The 16,915-nt window shown below is 47.6% G+C and overlaps 1 protein-coding gene across 2 annotated transcripts in view; it reads right to left on the reverse strand.

Annotated features, from left to right (window-relative positions):
• The window catches only part of TCF7L1 (transcription factor 7 like 1), a 180,285-nt gene that overhangs the window by 17,769 nt on the left and 145,601 nt on the right, over window positions 1–16,915 (reverse strand). For both annotated transcript variants that reach the window (XM_001083116.5, XM_028832347.2), the window contains exon 4: window positions 9,571–9,654. In XM_001083116.5, the coding sequence (XP_001083116.3) occupies window positions 9,571–9,654 (84 nt within the window). The remainder of the gene's footprint in view (window positions 1–9,570; window positions 9,655–16,915) is intronic.

A 16,915-nucleotide genomic window follows, 5' to 3' on the forward strand; every position in this document is an offset into this window, starting at 1 on the left:
TTATTTATAATTCTCTTTCCTTCCCTTGCCCCATCAGTATTAGACTTGCCCCTATGTATTAGTCTGTTCTTGCATTGCTACAAAGAAATACCTGAGACTGGGTAATTTATAAAGAAAAGAGGTTTAATTGGCTCACAGTTACACAGGCTGTACAGAAAGCATGATGCTGGCACCTGCTCGGCTCCTGGGGAGGCCTCAGGAAACTTTTAATCATGGAGGAAGGTGAAGGGGAGCAGGCGCATCTTACATGGTGGAGGAGGAATAAGAGAGAAAGAGTGGGGGGAGGTGCTGCACACTTTTAAATGACCAGATCTTGCAAAAACTTGCTCGCCATCACAAGAATGGCACCAGGAGATGGTGCTAAACCATTCATGAAGGACCACTCCCGTGATTCAGTCACCTCCCACCAGGCCCTACCTCCAACACTGGGGATTACAGTTAGACATGAGGTTTGGGTGGGGACACAGATCCATACCATATCACCTTATGACTTGATCTGACCGATGAAATATTTGCAGACATGAAATGAAGTGAGAGGAAGCTTTCAATATGCTTCCCTTCTTTTGTGTCTGCCACATGCCATGAGAAGGACATGCCCTAGACAGCCACTGGTCCTGGGATAAGAGCCATGTGGAAAAGACCTGAACCTCCCCTTAACAAGCTAAAAGAGTCACTCCAGGTGACCCACAGGTCTATCAGTGGAAAAAGAAATGTTAGCTAATGTAAGCCACTGAATTGTTTGTTACACAGCATTATCAAAGAAATAGTTGACTTGGGCTGGGTGTGGTAGCCCATGCCTGTATTCCCAGCACTTTGGGAGGCTAAGGCGGCCAGATTGCTTGAGCCCAGGAGTTTGAGACCAACCTGGTGAACATGCCAAAACCCCATCTCTATGAGAAATACAAAAAAGTAGCTGGGCATGATGGTACACGCCTGTGGTTCCAGCTACTTGGGAGGCTGAGGTGGGAGGATCACTTGAGCCCGGGAGGTGGAGGTTGCAGTGAGTCGAGATTGTGCCACTGCACTCCAGCCTGGGTGACAAAAAAGACAAATAGCTGACTTAAGACATAAAGTCTACAAAAATATTTTTTGAGAAACACAGAAAAGTATAAAGAATGATACCACACCCAAAACCTGCCACGTGGGATTGTTTTTATAGCTTTTAAATTTTGTTCTTTTTTCTTAAATAAAACATCACAGAAAGTTAAATCTTCTTAAACACTCCACCAGTCTTATGCTCCTCCCCACTTCCCAAAGGCAGCTACCATTTAAATGTTCCCATTCTCCCTTAAAAATATATACGACCAGTAATCCCAGCACTTTGGGAGGCTGAGGCAGGAGGATCACTGGAGCCTGGGAGGTCAAGACCAGCTTGGGCCATATAGTGGAACCCCATCTCTACAAAAAATAGCTGGACGTGGTGGTGCACACCTATAGTCCTAGCTACTTGGGAGGCTGAGTAGGGAGGAATGCTTGAGTTTGAGGCTGCAGTGAGCTATGATCATGCCACTGCACTACAGCCTGGGTGACAGAGTGAGACCCCGTCTCAACCAAACACAAAAAAACAAAATCCGGGAGGCTGAGGCAGGAGAACTGCTGAACCTAGAAGGTGCAGGTTGCAGTGAGCTGAGATCACGTGCCATTGCCTGCTTGGGTGACAAGAGTGAAACTCCGTCTCAAAAACAAAAACGAAACCACAAAACCAAAACCAAAACCAACACATACACACAAAAACAAAACCCCAAAAATATGGATGTTAAAGGTGCTTCTGGTGAGGCTTCAGATGGAAATGGGGAACATGTTAATGGAACTAGTGGAGAGGTGATTCTTGTTACAAAGTGCGAAGAAACATGACTGAGTTATGTTGTAGTGTTTTGTGAAAGGTAGAACTTGTGGGTGATGAATTTAGATATTCAGCACAAGTTATTTCTAAGCAAAGTGCTGAAGATGCGGCTTGGTTTCTCCTTACTGCTCATAGTAAAATGTGAGAAGTAAATTATTGTTAAGCAAAAAGGAACCAGAACTTGAAAATTTAGAAAATTCTCAGCCTAGCCTCATTGCAAAAAAAATGAGGTGTGTTCCTGAGAGAACACCAATGGTGTGGCTGGACAATCAGATACTAAGGAGACTGGGGTTATGACTCATGGATTCAATCAATCACCTCAGCAGAAATATTGCCCTTTTGGATTAAAGCGGACAAAGACAGGACGAAGGGAAAGAAGGCTGTCAGACTGCTATAGAATGGGCTATAGTGATACGGCTGCAAACATCTGTTATCCTTCAAGAAGAGGGAAGAATGACCCCAAGAGGGGATTCAGAAGGTGTGGCTGCCGCCCAGGGCCTCAGGGGCACAGCTCCCAGCTCCCATCCTGGTGGGCTGGAAGGACAGAGAATGAATGGTGCCAAAGAGGATTATTATTGAACCTTAAAAGTGAATGGAACTCTGCCAGCAGACTGCCTTTAGACTTAAGACAGTAAGTCTTTCCTGCCAGTCTCCAGCCTACCCTCTTAAATCTTTCTCCCTCTACACATTCTCACTCACCCACTCACTCATTCACTATATACACATACATCACCTTGGTTCTGTTTCCCTGGAGAACCCTAACACAGAACTGTTCTATATCTTTTTTAATTTTACTTTTCATATCATGCTAAGCTGACTAGGAGAACTGTTCTATATCTTGATTGTGGTGAACTCATGTATGACTGTAGGAGTTTGTCTAAACTCACAGACAACTATATACTTGTGTGAATTTCACTATATGTAAATTGTATCTTAAAAATGAGGAGGTTGGGCATGATGGCTCATGCCTGTAATCCTAGTACTTTTGGAGACTGAGGTAGGAGGATCACTTGAGGCCAGAAGTACAATGCCAGGCTGAACAACATAATGAAACCCTATCTCTAATTTTTTTTAAATGGGGGAAAAGCGCACACGTATACAAATATATGCACAGGATGTTAACTTTAGCTTAAAAAATGGGGCCAGGCGCGGTGGCTCACGCCTGTAATCCTAGCACTTTGGGAGGCCAAGGCGGGCAGATCACCCGAGGTCAGCAGTTCAAGACCAGCCTGGTTAACACGCGAAACCCCGTCGCTACTAAAAAATACAAAAATTAGCCAGGCGCGGTGGCAGGCGCCTGTAATCCCAGCTACTTGGGAGGCTAAGGCAGGGAGAATTGCTTGAACCTGGGAGGTGAAAGTTGCAGTGAGTTGAAATCGTGCCATTGCACTCCAGCCTGGGCGAAACAGTGAGACTGTGTCTCGGGGGAAAAAAAAAAAATTGGGCCAGGCGTGGTGGCTTGTGCCTGTAATCTCAGCACTTTAGGAGGCTGAGGCGGGCGGATCACTTGAGGCCAGGAGTGCGAGACCAGTCTGGCCAACATGGTGAAACCCTGTCTCTAGTAAAAATACAAAAAAATTAGCTGCGCATGGCGGTGAATACCTTTAATCCCAACTACTCGAAAGGCTGAGGCAGGAGAATCTCTTGAACCCAGAAGACGGAGGTTTGCAGTAAGCTGAGTTTGCACCACTGTACTCCAGTCTGGGCAAGAGTGAGACTGTCTCAAAACAAACAAACAACTGGAAACCATCTATATCTATATTTAAAATGTTTAAATAAAAGGCAACCAGGAAGAGAGAGGTGGCAAGGTTTCAAAGTTGGTAGATATTTCTGCCTTTGCACTAACCTCATGTAGATTTTTCTCTACACCTTCCTCTATCCCTCGACTCCTTACTCCCTAGGTCTCTTTTCCGATTCTGGATGCTCAGCCTAACAGCAAAAATTTGCATTTAAAAAAACCATGAATATCTGACCACTTTCCAAAAAGCTGGATTAAGTCACTCTAAAGTTCTGGAGAACTGCAACCATTTCCAAATTACCTAGATTATTTGTCTTCTGGCCTCTGGCCCCATTTGCCTGTAACTCGGTAGAATTTATTAGGCATCTACCTGGACAGGTAGCATTTTGGTCACCAGATAGAAAGCAAGTTATAAGTACACACACATACAACCCCCACCCCCAGACTGAAATACTATTGAACAAAATGTTTGTGGGTCGTGGGATTACACATCTTTTTCTGTGTTTTCTGGCATTTTCACAAGAGTTCTACATAGTCCATGCATTACTTTTATGGTTTCAAAAAAGATTTTTTAAAATTAAAAAACAGTTCTGAAAGAAAAAAGGGGTTGGATCTTGGGTAAATGTGGGTAGAGAAGGGTTATTAACTTTTTACCAGACCGTTCATTCTTCCATTCATTCAACAAATGTTCCCGAGCATTACAACAGGCGCTCAGATGCGATTCCTGTCTTCGTGTTGCTTATATTCTAGAGGGGCACATATGTGCATATGTGTTTTGTGTGGCTGGACACAGTGCTCCTGCGGGAGAGTGGAGGGAAGACAGGCACCTGGCATGTGGGGCCATGGTGAGGGGTCTGGATAATAATCTGCAAGTGATGAGATTACACTGATCGGATCTTACAAAGAGTTGCTTATATAATGTTCCTGTTAGTCTTTAGAGCTTGTTTTGAAGGTGTAAAATCCAAATTATTAATACTTAACTTCATCCTGCACCCTGGCCCAGTTGTGACTTGCTTAGACATACTTCCTCGTTAGGCAGCTTCTACATGACTCACTAAATCTCTGCAAGTATGCAAGCTGTTTCTTTCACTTGCTCAACTCCCAGGGCAAACCTCATCTTAAATATTTTACTCCTGACTCTAAAATACATTTCATAAGCTCAAGTATTTTAACAAAAAAGCCAGTGTCCAAACCTCTGTGACTCCCTCCGAAAAACCTTCAAGTCCTGTTCACACGTCTAGCCTGGAGAGCCGCACCGAGTAAACTGGGATGTCTCCAGGTCCTCCTTCCACTCCGCCTCTGGTCTGTGATTTGCAATTACAACAATGATCCTCAACTCTGGCTGCCCCTTGGAATCTCCTGGGGAGCTTAAAAACTAAGATACCAGCCGCACCCCAGACCAATTAAATCATATCCTTGGGGGATTAGATGCTAAATTCTATAGGCTCATTATCTCTGTTACCTCTGCAATCTGTCCATTTATTCTGGCACCTAATTCAGGCCCTCATTACCTCTTAGTTTTGCTAATTAAACAGTATTTTCATTGTTCTTTCCTTCTCATTTAATAATAGTAGAGGTAGCGGTAGTAGTGGTGGTGATGCTGGGAGTAGTAAGCTAATAGTTATTGAGGACTTACTTTGTAGTAGAGGCACAATTCTAGACTAATTACAATACACTGGCTCATTTTTGCACAACGACTCTATGAAGTCAGTCCTCTTCTAATCCCCATTTAATAGATGAGGAAACCAAGGCAAAGAGAGATGAGGTAATTTGCTTGGAGCTGCATAAATAGAAAGAGGTGGATCTGGGATTTCAACCAAGTGTATTATACAGCCTCCCACTCATATACCCTACTCCCTGGGTAGCTCAGGTTTTGCTCCTGCACATCCACACCTCTTGTTGGAATGAGATGCTCTGCCTCAAAAATTCAGAATGATGGTCTTCTCCCCATCTGTTGAATTCCCAGTTAATGTTAAGATTTTCTCCCAAGAATGTTCCTTAAGTTTTTGAGGCCTGTTTCTGCTTTGCTATATTCGAATACAGACTATGATAATATAACATATACTAGAAAATTATCCATGTTGCTATCTATAATGCCATGTGTGGCAATGGTTCATGCTTCTCTGCCCTTAGACAAAATAAGGGACCCCTGCCCCACCACAATGCTGGGTGATTATTTGCAGAGCACACATCTGCAACGGTTAGATGTTTGTTTGGCAGTTGGAACTGTGGGTGAAGAACTTTCTTGAGAGTCCTACAACTCTCTTGATGGGATTTTATATATTTTTCTGTCACAAACATTGAGAGTAATAAGTGATCATGAAGACCTGATTTATTTGAATAAAAGTCTAGAAAGAAAATGGAAGCTTAGAAAGGACAAACAACTGATTATGTGTATCAATACAGTATCTCAGAGTCAATGAAAAGATTTACAGGAAGCAGAGAGTAGTCAGGGCTTGGGTGTCAGCTGTGTTGCAAAAAAACAGGAAAATGAGTGGAGTTAGTTATTAGATGGCGACTGGAGCGCTGAGCTGGGCTACAGTGGAGTGGCAGAATAAAGGAGGTGACAGAGGTGAGGGAAGTCAGGTGGTAAACATTAAAAAAGAAACAGGACGGTGCTCACAGGGGCAGGAAGGCTGAACACAGGGTTTTTTTTTTCATTTCTCAGAGAATGATTGCTCTGTGCAAAAGGAAAAATGGGAAACTCAGAGTACACGTGTTAGTTTTGTTTTTTGTTCACGACAGGGTCTCACTCTGTCATCCAGGCTAGAGTGCAGTGGCACAATCATGGCTCACTAAAGGTTCGAACTCCCAGGCTCAAGAGAGCCTCCTGCCTCAGCCTCCTGAGTAGACAGGACTATAGGTGTGAATGACCGCATTTGGCTAATTTAAAAAATTTTGGCCGGGTGCAGTGGCTCACGCCTGTAATCCCAGCACTTTGGGAGGCCGAGGAAGGCAGATAATCCCAGCTACTTGGGAGGCTGAGGCAGGAGAATCGCTTGAACCCAGGAGGCAGAGGTTGTGGTGAGCCAAGATCACATCACTGCACTCTAGCCTGGGCAACAAGAGCGAAACTCCGTCTCAAAAAAAAAAAAAAAATTTTTGTGTAGAGATCTTGCCATGTTGCCCAGACTGGTCTCAAACTCCTGGCCTCAAGCAATCCTCCCCTCTTGGCCTCCCAAAGTGTTGAGATTAAAGGTGTGAGCCACCACACCTGGCCCCCATGTGTTATTTTTTTTTTTTTTTTTTTTTTTTGAGACAGAGTCTTGCTCTGTTGCCCAGGCTGGAGTGCAATGGCACAATCTCAGCTCACTGCAACTTCCACCTTCCGGGTTCAAGCAATTCTCCTGCTTCAGCCTCACAAATAGCGGCAATTACAGGTGCATGCCACCATGCTTTTTTTTTTTTTTTTTAAGACGGAGTTTTGCTCTTGTTGCCCATGCTGGAGTTCAATGGCACAATCTCGGCTCACTGCAACCTCCGCCTCCCAGGCTCAGGCGATTCTCCTACCTAAGCCTCCCGAGTAGTTGAAATTACAGGTATGCGCCACCACGCCTGGCTAATTTTGTATTTTTAGTAGAGACAAGGTTTCTCCATATTGGTCAGGCTGGTCTCGAACTCCTGACCTCAGGGGATCTGCCCGCCTCAGCCTCCCAAAGTGCTGGGATTACAGGCATGAGCCACTGCACCCGGCCTCATGTGTTAGTTTTTAAAGGGAAATAACGTTCTTTTTTTTTTTTTTTTGAGACGGAGTCTCACTCTGTTGCCTAGGCTGGAGTGCAGTGGCCGGATCTCAGCTCACTGCAAGCTCCGCCTCCTGCGTTTACGCCATTCTCCTGCCTCAGCCTCCCGAGTAGCTGGGACTACAGGCGCCCGCCACCTCGCCCGGCTAGTTTTTTTGTATTTTTAGTAGAGACGGGGTTTCACCGCATTAGCCAGGATGGTCTCGATCTCCTGACCTCATGATCCGCCCGTCTCGGCCTCCCAAAGTGCTGGGATTACAGGATTGAGCCACCGCGCCCGGCCGGAAATAACGTTCTTGAAAAGTAGATGGAGATGCAACAATATTCAGAGAGACACTAAGACAGAGGGCCCAGTCATCTCAGGTCTTCAGGAGTGGGCTGGGGGACGGCACAGAGAGGTAGAGGAAGGCACAGATCTGAAACAGAGATGGCTGCACTGGGGGCAGGTGCGGGGCACCAGCCAGGTCTAGGGTGGGCAGATGTGGTCCGGACATCCTCCACCAGGACTGACTGGCACCACTAGAGGGCACCTGCGCCTCATACTTGACCACTACCCTGGCTTATGCCTGAGGTGTGGGGTGCTTGTTCAACGGGCAGCTTGTGCCTTGGCAACTGGCCACAGAACCTGCTGCCTTTCCTGGATGGCTGGTCCCGCCACTCACGGTTCCTTCCACTGTCATCCTTGCCTGACTCCCTGGTGATGGCTGTGACAATCACCTGAGAGCTGCATGTGGCATCCCACTGTAGATCCCAGTGTAAAATCCCAAGGGCTCCACAGGAGTGTGTCTCCTGATTACTGGAACTCACACAGGCTCCCTGCACCCTTATTTATTTAGCTTTCTTTTTTTTTTTTTTTGAGACAGAGTCTCGCTCTGTCGCCCAGGCTGGAGTGCAGTGGCCGGATCTCACCTCACTGCAAGCTCCACCTCCCGGGTTTATGCCATTCTCCTGCCTCAGCTTCCTGAGAAGCTGGGACTACAGGCGCCCGCCACCTCGCCCGGATAATTTTTTGTATTTTTAGTAGAGACGGAGTTTCACCGTGTTAGCTGGGATGGTCTCGATCTCCTGACCTCGTGATCCGCCCGTCTCAGCCTCCCAAAGTGCTGGGATTACAGGCTTGAGCCACCGCACCCGGCATTTATTTAGCTTTCTGCGCACATCTTCTTTCTCTTCTGCTAGACTCTAAGCTTTTAATGAATAAGAATTATCAGCATCTCTTAAAATGTCCTATGAGATGAAATAATGTCTGGGATTTGCTTTAAAACCCAATGCAGCAGGAGGGAAATTCTGGGTAAAGGGAATATGGGGATTCATTATATAATTCTCTCTACTTTTACACATCTTTAAAATTTTCTATAATTAAACTTTAATAAACATCATAGAAGCCCAATGCCTCATACCTAGTACAGGGCAGTAACAGTGAAGCCCTAGGTCTGCTTGTCTATCAAATGCACAGGCCATGCAGGAGGGGGTTCCCTTCTAACCGCATCCCCTGATTCTGAGGCTCACTGTACAGTGGGCAAGCACCAGTTAGCTTGTGGGGTGAGTGCGTCTTAAGGCAAGTGTTGACCCAAGCGCCCAGGAAAAGCCCAGGAAAGTAGGATATCTGGCTCTGTTCCAGGAGCATCTCTTATCAGCTATGGGTTTCAGTCCTTTGCATGTCCTGAGGAGGTCAAAGGAACTGCTTGGACCTACTGCTCCAGTCACCCAGGATTGTCCAGACCCTCCTGTCCAGCTGGTATTGCCACAGGGCCTGGCAGAAAAGGCTCGGATGCCCTGAGGAGCATTTGTTTGCATATGTCCTATTAAATTATTTCCTATAACATCCTGTACAGAAGAGTCTCTTCAACATTGCCTGGCAGCTATGAGGGAGAAGAGGAGGCAATTCTGGGTGAGCCTCAACAGGAGAGAGAGGCCACCCTTACCCACGTGAAGTGGGCAGCAGGTTCAGATGGCAGCCAGGAAGGATCGGAGGCAGGCTTCCATGATGAACCAGGGTGAGCAGCCAGGGCCGTGGGGGTTGGGGGACAGCTCTTCCAATTACACAACATCCAAGGCGGTGTGGTGTGTGTGTTGAGGTCACAACCCAATTGGAGCCCCAAGCACTCAGCTCCTCCTCACTGTACTCACACATTTGAGGAAACACTGTTGTACCCCATCTGCTTCAGCACGATGGCAGAAGGCAGTGGCAAGGGATGAGGCCAGGCATAGTGGCCCTTTGGTGCTTTGAGGTGAAACAGACTTACCAAGTGTGCTGGAGATGGTGACCTTGTGTCCTTGACTGTGGCGCTGGAGGGGACATCGAGGAGGGGCCATTTCATCTGCAGGTACTGTACAGGGAACAGAAAAGAAAAAGCTGTTGGTGAGATGAGGCCTCACAAGTACCCACAGTTTGCTGGGCTCTGCTGTTAGGGCACCGGGGCAGGCCATTGGGGTGGCCTGCATTTTCACGCCACATGCCCTGTACTGGATCGATTTCCAAATGATTATAACAGGGGCAAGCATATATTTACAATCACCACCACCCTCACCATGCCCTCTGTCATTTTGGTGGGGACACGAATGGCAACTAAGCTGAAGTTTAAGTGGCGGTGAAAACTGATCCATTTCAGCACAACCAATCAACATTGTCAAAGAACCTATTGGTGAGGCTCAAGTCCCCTCCCTATGCTGTAGTCATGGACAGGCAGAGCTGATCAAGGACGCAGAGGCTCCCAGACGGCCATCCTGCCCCATCCATTTCCATCGCTTACGACATGCACACACAATGCTCCCCATGAAACAGCTGTCCGGAAGTATCTGGGAATGAACGAATAAAAGTCATCTGCCTGACACAGAGTCATGGGCAACATCTACCCCAACTCAAGGATGCTGAGCTTTACTTCATTATAGCGTCTCTCAACCTTGAAAAGATTACTCAGTACCCCATTCTTTCCCACATCAGTGCAAAAAACCCAAACCAAACAGTATCTCTCCAACACACACACACACACTCTCTCTCTCTCTGGCATGGCACAGTCCTTGCCAAAAGCCTGGAAAGAATGAGCTGAGTGGAGCAGCAGGCAGGAACAGTGGGAAGGGCCCTTCTGGGCTCCGGAGCCCTGCATTCATGGGTTCAGGCTCTTACTCTGCCAACACAGGCTGTGTGACCCCGAACGAGTGATTAACAACTCTGAGTCCCAGTTTCAGCATTTGTAAGGCAAGGTTATTATCACTCACAGTACAGGTTGCTCGGAGGACTAGGGACAGTGTCACATATTGAACACAGTGCCTCGCACATGGGAGACATTTGATAAATGACGCCTATTATTTCCATAAGCAAACCATTAGTCTTTGCCAGGAGCAAAAGCACACATGTTGTGTTAGTGTCAACACTGACAGGTTGCTTCTGGGCAGCAGACCCGCAAGCAGCCTCTGCAGAATTCTTGAGACTCCTTTAAGAATGAAAGCTGTAATGGAAAGTGGTGGCTCCAGGAAGTTTCACAGAAAGAAGTCTTTGGCTGGGTGCAGTGGCTCACGCTGTAATCCCAGCACTTTGGGAGGCCGAGGCGGATGGATCACTTGAGGTCAGGAGTTCAAGATCAGCCTGGCCAACATGGTGAAACTTCATCTCTACTAAAAATACAAAAAATAGCTGGATGTGGTGGCGCAGGCCTATAGTCCCAGCTACTCGGGAGGCTGAGGCAGGAAAATCACTTGAATCGGGGGGGCGGAGGTTGCAGTGAGCCAAGATTGTGCCACTGTACTACAGCCTGGACAACAGAGTGAGACTCTGTCTCAAGAAAGAAAGAAAAAAGAAGCCTTTGAATCATCCCTCGCTCTGGTCATGTAATATCAGGAAAAACCCACCACAATTTGGCTCTGCTGTGTACAGGAGCAGGAGGGCGATGGGAAGAGCCCCCGAAGGCCCCTTTGCTCTTCATTCACCATAAGTCTTGACCAAGACAGCAGGGACTGGGCTTTCAAAAAGGTGTCCATGGGCAGGAACAACTTAAGGCCACATGTGTCACAGATCAGCCTAGCACATGGGATGAGCCAAGCAGGCTTGGCGTGGGAGACCTGGTGCGAAGTGGGAATGAAGCCCTATGAATTAGGACAGTCTTTTCACTTTGTGACCTCTGTACCCCCACCCCTCAAATGGGGTCTCACCTCTGTCCCTGTCCTCTGCTACCCTATCTTCTTCCTCCCTTCCCACCACCACCCATCCCTTCCCCTACCCAGAGCCCACACACACTACATGAAGTAACTGGGATTTCAATGCCTGTGGCAAGTTAAAAGCACTGGGCAAATATTGGTATTAGTTAAAACTCATTTCCACTGTGAATAACATTTGTGCTACATTTGCAGTTGTCAAAGCATTTTCACACATAAAACCCAGTATAATCTTCACAACAACCCCGCAATTACAAGTAGGGGTGACTACCCCAAATTTTAAAAGAAGCTAGGCTGGGCGCAGTGGCTACGCCTGTAATCCTAGCACTTTGGGAGGCCGAGGTGGGAAAATCATTTGAGCTTAAGAGTTCAAGACCAGCCTGGCCAATATGGTGAAACCCTGTCTCTTACTAAAAATACAAAAATTAGCCAGGCGTGGTGGTGCACACCTGTAGACCCAGCTACTTGGGAGGCTGAGGCAGAAGAATCACTTCAACCCGGGAGGCAGAGGTTGCAGTGAACCGAGATCACACCACTGTACTCCAGCCCGAGTGACAGAGTGAGACCCTGTCTCAAAAAAAAAAAAAAAAAAAAAAAAAAAAAAAAAAAAAAAGGAGCTAATGGACATAAGCAAAGGCTAAACGGCTTGCCCAACTTCATACAAGAGAGCTGAAGCCAGAGCCTAGGTCTCTTGACTTCAAATCCCACATCTTTCACAACACCGAGTCATAAAGCTTTTCCTAAGACTGTCTTCCTCAACTCCCCACCCACAGCCTTTTCTTTGCTCGGATGTGTTTTCTCTCTCCTTCTCTGTCTTGCACGGGGCTGGCCATCCAGAAACCGGTCCATGCATGTCAGTGTTCTCCTGGAGGGATGCCGAAGGTGCCCAGAGCTTGCACTTGAAGCCTAAACACCAGTTTTTCTAGAAGCAACAACTTGAACATTTCTGGTTTTAAAAATTGAACTGCAATAGCAACTATGAGGTGCTGAAGAGAAGTATCCCAAATCTATAGCCCCTAACATTAAACAGGACAGATGGGTTCCTAAAATCCATCAACTCTACCAGCATCTGCTGCCTATTTAGGGCCACAAAGACACACATTCATTCTTGTTGGCTTACCGGGATGTCCTTAGATCATATGGGGGCGGTCCAAAGAAACGTGAACCCTGGTTTGGGACGGTGCTAGAGTTTTGGGTCTTAAATAATACTCTCAAGTGACCTTACAGATTGTCTGGCAGAGTTGGCTTGTAGGACTGTAGTGCAGGGTGTCTCAATCTCGGCACTATGACATTTTGGGCTGGATAATTTTTTTTATTGGGGGTGGTGGGCTGTCCTGTAAAGTTTAACAACGACTTTGGCCTCTAACTATAATACTAAATGCTGATGCACTCCCATATAAATAATCAAAAATGTCTCCAGACTTTGCCAAATGTCTCCTGGGGCTGAGGGAGAGACTCTTCCCTTCCCCAACTGAGAATCACTGCTCCAGTGGCCAAGGAGCTGGTACCTAATACACCATGTGCTCCATGAGGGTTTGTCTGCCTTGGTGCTAGGGATATCAAGGTACAGGTACATTTATATATGCTTGTCTTTTGTACACACATTCATAGCAAGGGTGTTCAGTAATAGCCACTCTTTTGGGTGTCTGACCATGCACTTGTTTTATCTACATAACAAGAAGTCTTGGCTTCTGCTGGGAGGAGACCACTGGCCGTGCCTACCATTGATACTTGGTCCCCTACAGATAAGTCAGGCAGTGTGAGGGAAAAGAGCAGAAAGGAGAGGTGGTCCTGGGAACAGTGAGCATCCCACTGGGACTCACCCTGCTCCAGCCATGCCTGGGGTGGTGCGGGGGCTCTGTGCAGGGAGGGACTCACTCTGGGAGGCAGGGGTATGGAGGATCGTCACTTACTCTTTTCTATTCGTCTTTTTAAGATTTGGAGATGACTGATGGGGGTGGAGGAAGAGCTCTAAGACTTTGGAGTCCCTACAGCTTGGCCATGGACAGCCTCTCCATCACAATTCTGAAAGGACAGTTGAGCTTCCCAGAACCATGAACTGGGGCAGCAGGAGCCAACGACACCCGTTGTAATCCTCTTCCACTGCAGTACCAGACATTTGAAGGTGGCCAGGTAGTTCTGAATTCCTAGGTCAGGCCCAGCCCAACTAGAGTGGAAATAAAGTTCTTCTGTTTATTTTTATTTTTTAGTTTTAGAGATGGGGGTCTTGCTGTGTTGCCCAGGCTGGTCTTCAATGTCCAGGCTCAAGCAATCCTCCCGCCTTGCTCTTGCAAAGTGCTGGGATTACAGGTGTGAGCCACCATGTGCAGCCAAGAAAGCTCTTCTTAGCTGTGAGGCCAACCCCACCATCACCCGAGGGCAGTCACTCAGGGTGGGAGCACGTCCTTGGGGAAGCAAGTGATGGGCAACTGTGCTTAGATTCTTTTCATGGTAATGGTATGTGGGTGGGTTAAAACTGCTGGATTCTCCATGCCCAGTCTAGGCTACATTTAAGTGGCTCTGCAAGGCCCAGCTCCTGACCAGTGTGTCATGGCTGGGCTTCTGCACATAGCAAAGATGTGTACGCAGGCTGGTTCCGCCACCTCCCCCCTGGGGGATGTCCACTGGAACATAACACATTGAAATGATGATGGCTGGGCGCGGTGACCCATGTCTGTAATCCCAGCACTTTAGGAGTCCGAGGCGGGCGGATGGCGAGGTCAGGAGTTCGAGACCAACTGGGCCAACATGGTGAAACCGCATCTCTACTAAAATAATACAAAAAATTAGCTGGGCGCGATGGTGCGTGCCTGTAATCCCAGCTACTCAGGAGGCAGGAGAATCGCTTGAACCCGGGAAGCAGAGGTTGTAGTGAGCCAAGATTGTGCCACTGTACTCCAGCCTGGGCGACAGAGTGAGATTCCGTCAAAAAAAAAAAAAAAAAAGAAAAAAGAAATGATGTACGGCATCAATACAACTGATGGCCAAGCAACAGCTATCGCTCCCACTTCTGGGGTGCTTTCTATGGCTTAAATACTCTCTTTTGGATACTCAATAATAGAAAGGAAAACACCAAACCCAAGTGGCAGGTACTACTGTCTTCGATTTACATGCGTCATGACTACCTAAGACAGAACAGATACGCAGTTTTCCAATCTCACTGAATCTGAGAAACTCTTTTCTGGGGACTGGGGTTCTGCTACTGTGGTTCACAGTTAAGTAGATTGAGGCTGTGGTTTAAAACATGTCTTTACCTTGTTAAGGAAGGATGATTCTAATCCTATTTTTACATTGTTTTCATTGGAGCAGTTGTTGCATTTTTCTCTCAGCATTTACCAAAATGGTCATGTGGTTTCTCTTATTTGACTCATTTATGAGATGTATATATAGCAATAGATTTTCTTACATGAAGGCATTTTTGCGTTTCCCAGGTAAGCCCTATTTGGTCATGGTGGTTTGTTCCTTCTTATGCTATGTTGTGGAATGCTAATCACGTTCTAAATTTTTGACTTACATTCCTAAGTAAAGGTGAACAAAGTTTTCTTTTCTTTGGGTAACATCTTTATCGAGTGTTGCCATCAGTGTTCTTGTGGCTTTATTATTTAGAGGGGCTCCTCTCCTCTCTTTCTCAATGTTTTGGGCTCCTCCTTAGAGCCTCCTTGGGGTGAGCATTTGGCCAGGAGGGCTGTTTCTACTCAATGTGGATCTCCGGAAGGGTCCCTCCGAAAGATGCTGTCACTAGAGAGCTAGAGCCCCCTTTCCTGCAGAGAGGCGGAGAATCCATCCTACAGACTCCTCGCTTTGATTGGAGCCATGGAGCAGATTAATTGCAGCTGTGCCCTGGAATTTCCCCAACACACAAATCTTCGTGATGTAAAACAGCTGGGAGGAAATCCCAGCATGCCCTGTACAGAGGCAGGACTGCCAATGAGCTACGGAGATTAACCCTCCGGCTCCCAGAAGGTAGGGAGGGCCCCGCCCCAGCCGTCCTCACCCTGTCCCACACTTGCTTAGTGTGGACAGGACTCTACAGGGCTCGGGGGAACGCCCACATTCTCCCTGTTCGCACATTCTCAAAGAAAAGCCTTTAAGCAGGGCCTGGGCAACAGAGGAAACAAAGCTTCACGTTACAGAATCCACAGCTCCCCACAGTTGCACACAAGGAAAACAAGTCAGCTCCCAAAACTGCGCAGGTGAGAAAACTCCAGCCCAGAGAACGCCTTCCGCTGCTTCTAGAGGACAGGCCCAGTAGGCAGACAAAGCGCCCCTGTCTCCAGCCACAGTCTCGCCCATTTTTGGCCAGCCGCCTATCAGCAGACGCAAAGGGTCCCAGTTTTGGTGACCGGTCCTTCCTGCCTCTCTGGACCCCTATGGTAAATAGTGACTTTGGGGACCCAGAGCCAGGGTCCCCTGTGATAGAGAAGCAAGGGTTTCCCAGGCTTTTCAGGAGATTTCAAGTCCCACTGCCATCCAGAACCCAAGGCTACCCCCAAACCCCGGGTGCAGGCGGCTTCCCACCACAGTGACAATGACATTATTCAAAATGCTCTCCTTGTCCTCTTAGAGGCTCTATGTAACAGGAACCTATACTATAACCATATTATAAATGACAAATGTGAAGAAGTGATCTGTGCCTCCCCTCTCCATTCTGCCACAGTTGCAGTCGTTTCTCACCTGGACTCTACTGCAAATCCTACTAGAGTCAGCTTTCTTTTTTTTTTTTTTTTTGAGACGGAGTCTTGCTCTGTCACCCAGGCTGGAGTGCAGTGGCCGGATCTCAGCTCACTGCAAGCTCCTCCTCTCGGGTTCACGCCATTCTCCTGCCTCAGCCTCCCGTGTAGCTGGGACTACAGGCACCCGCCACTTCGCCCGGCTAGTTTTTTTTGTATTTTTTAGTAGAGACGGGGTTTCACCGTGTTAGCCAGGATGGTCTCGATCTCCTGACCTTGTGATCCGCCCGTCTCGGCCTCCCAAAGTGCTGGGATTACAGGCTTGAGCCACCGTGCCCAGCCTTAGAGTCAGCTTTCTAAACACCAGCCAATCTCTCCCCTGCTCAAAACACTTCCCTGGTTGGTTTCTGGGGTCAAGAGATAAAGCCTCCAAACTCACCAGCAATCCCGCACCACCCTATCCTTCTGGCTTCCACCCTCACACCCCCAACTCCGGCTGCACAGTCCTCGCTGCACTCTGAATGCACCACGTGGCCCCACTGCTCCCCGGCCTGCTACGGCCTTTACCCCGTCCTTCACTCGTGGGAAACTTTAACCGCTTCTTCAAAACCCAGTTCTCCCAAGGTCACCCTCCCTGGCATGAGTCCTCCACGAGTCCGTTGCTCTCGAGGAGCAGCACACGGTATTCCCACAGCACTCACCAGGCTACTCTTCCTCATTTACACACTCTGCCTGCCCTTGGGACTGTAAGCTCCTCAAGGATCATGCC

The sequence above is a fragment of the Macaca mulatta genome, chromosome 13 (assembly GCF_049350105.2).
Source record: "Macaca mulatta isolate MMU2019108-1 chromosome 13, T2T-MMU8v2.0, whole genome shotgun sequence".
Lineage (NCBI taxonomy): Eukaryota > Metazoa > Chordata > Mammalia > Primates > Cercopithecidae > Macaca > Macaca mulatta.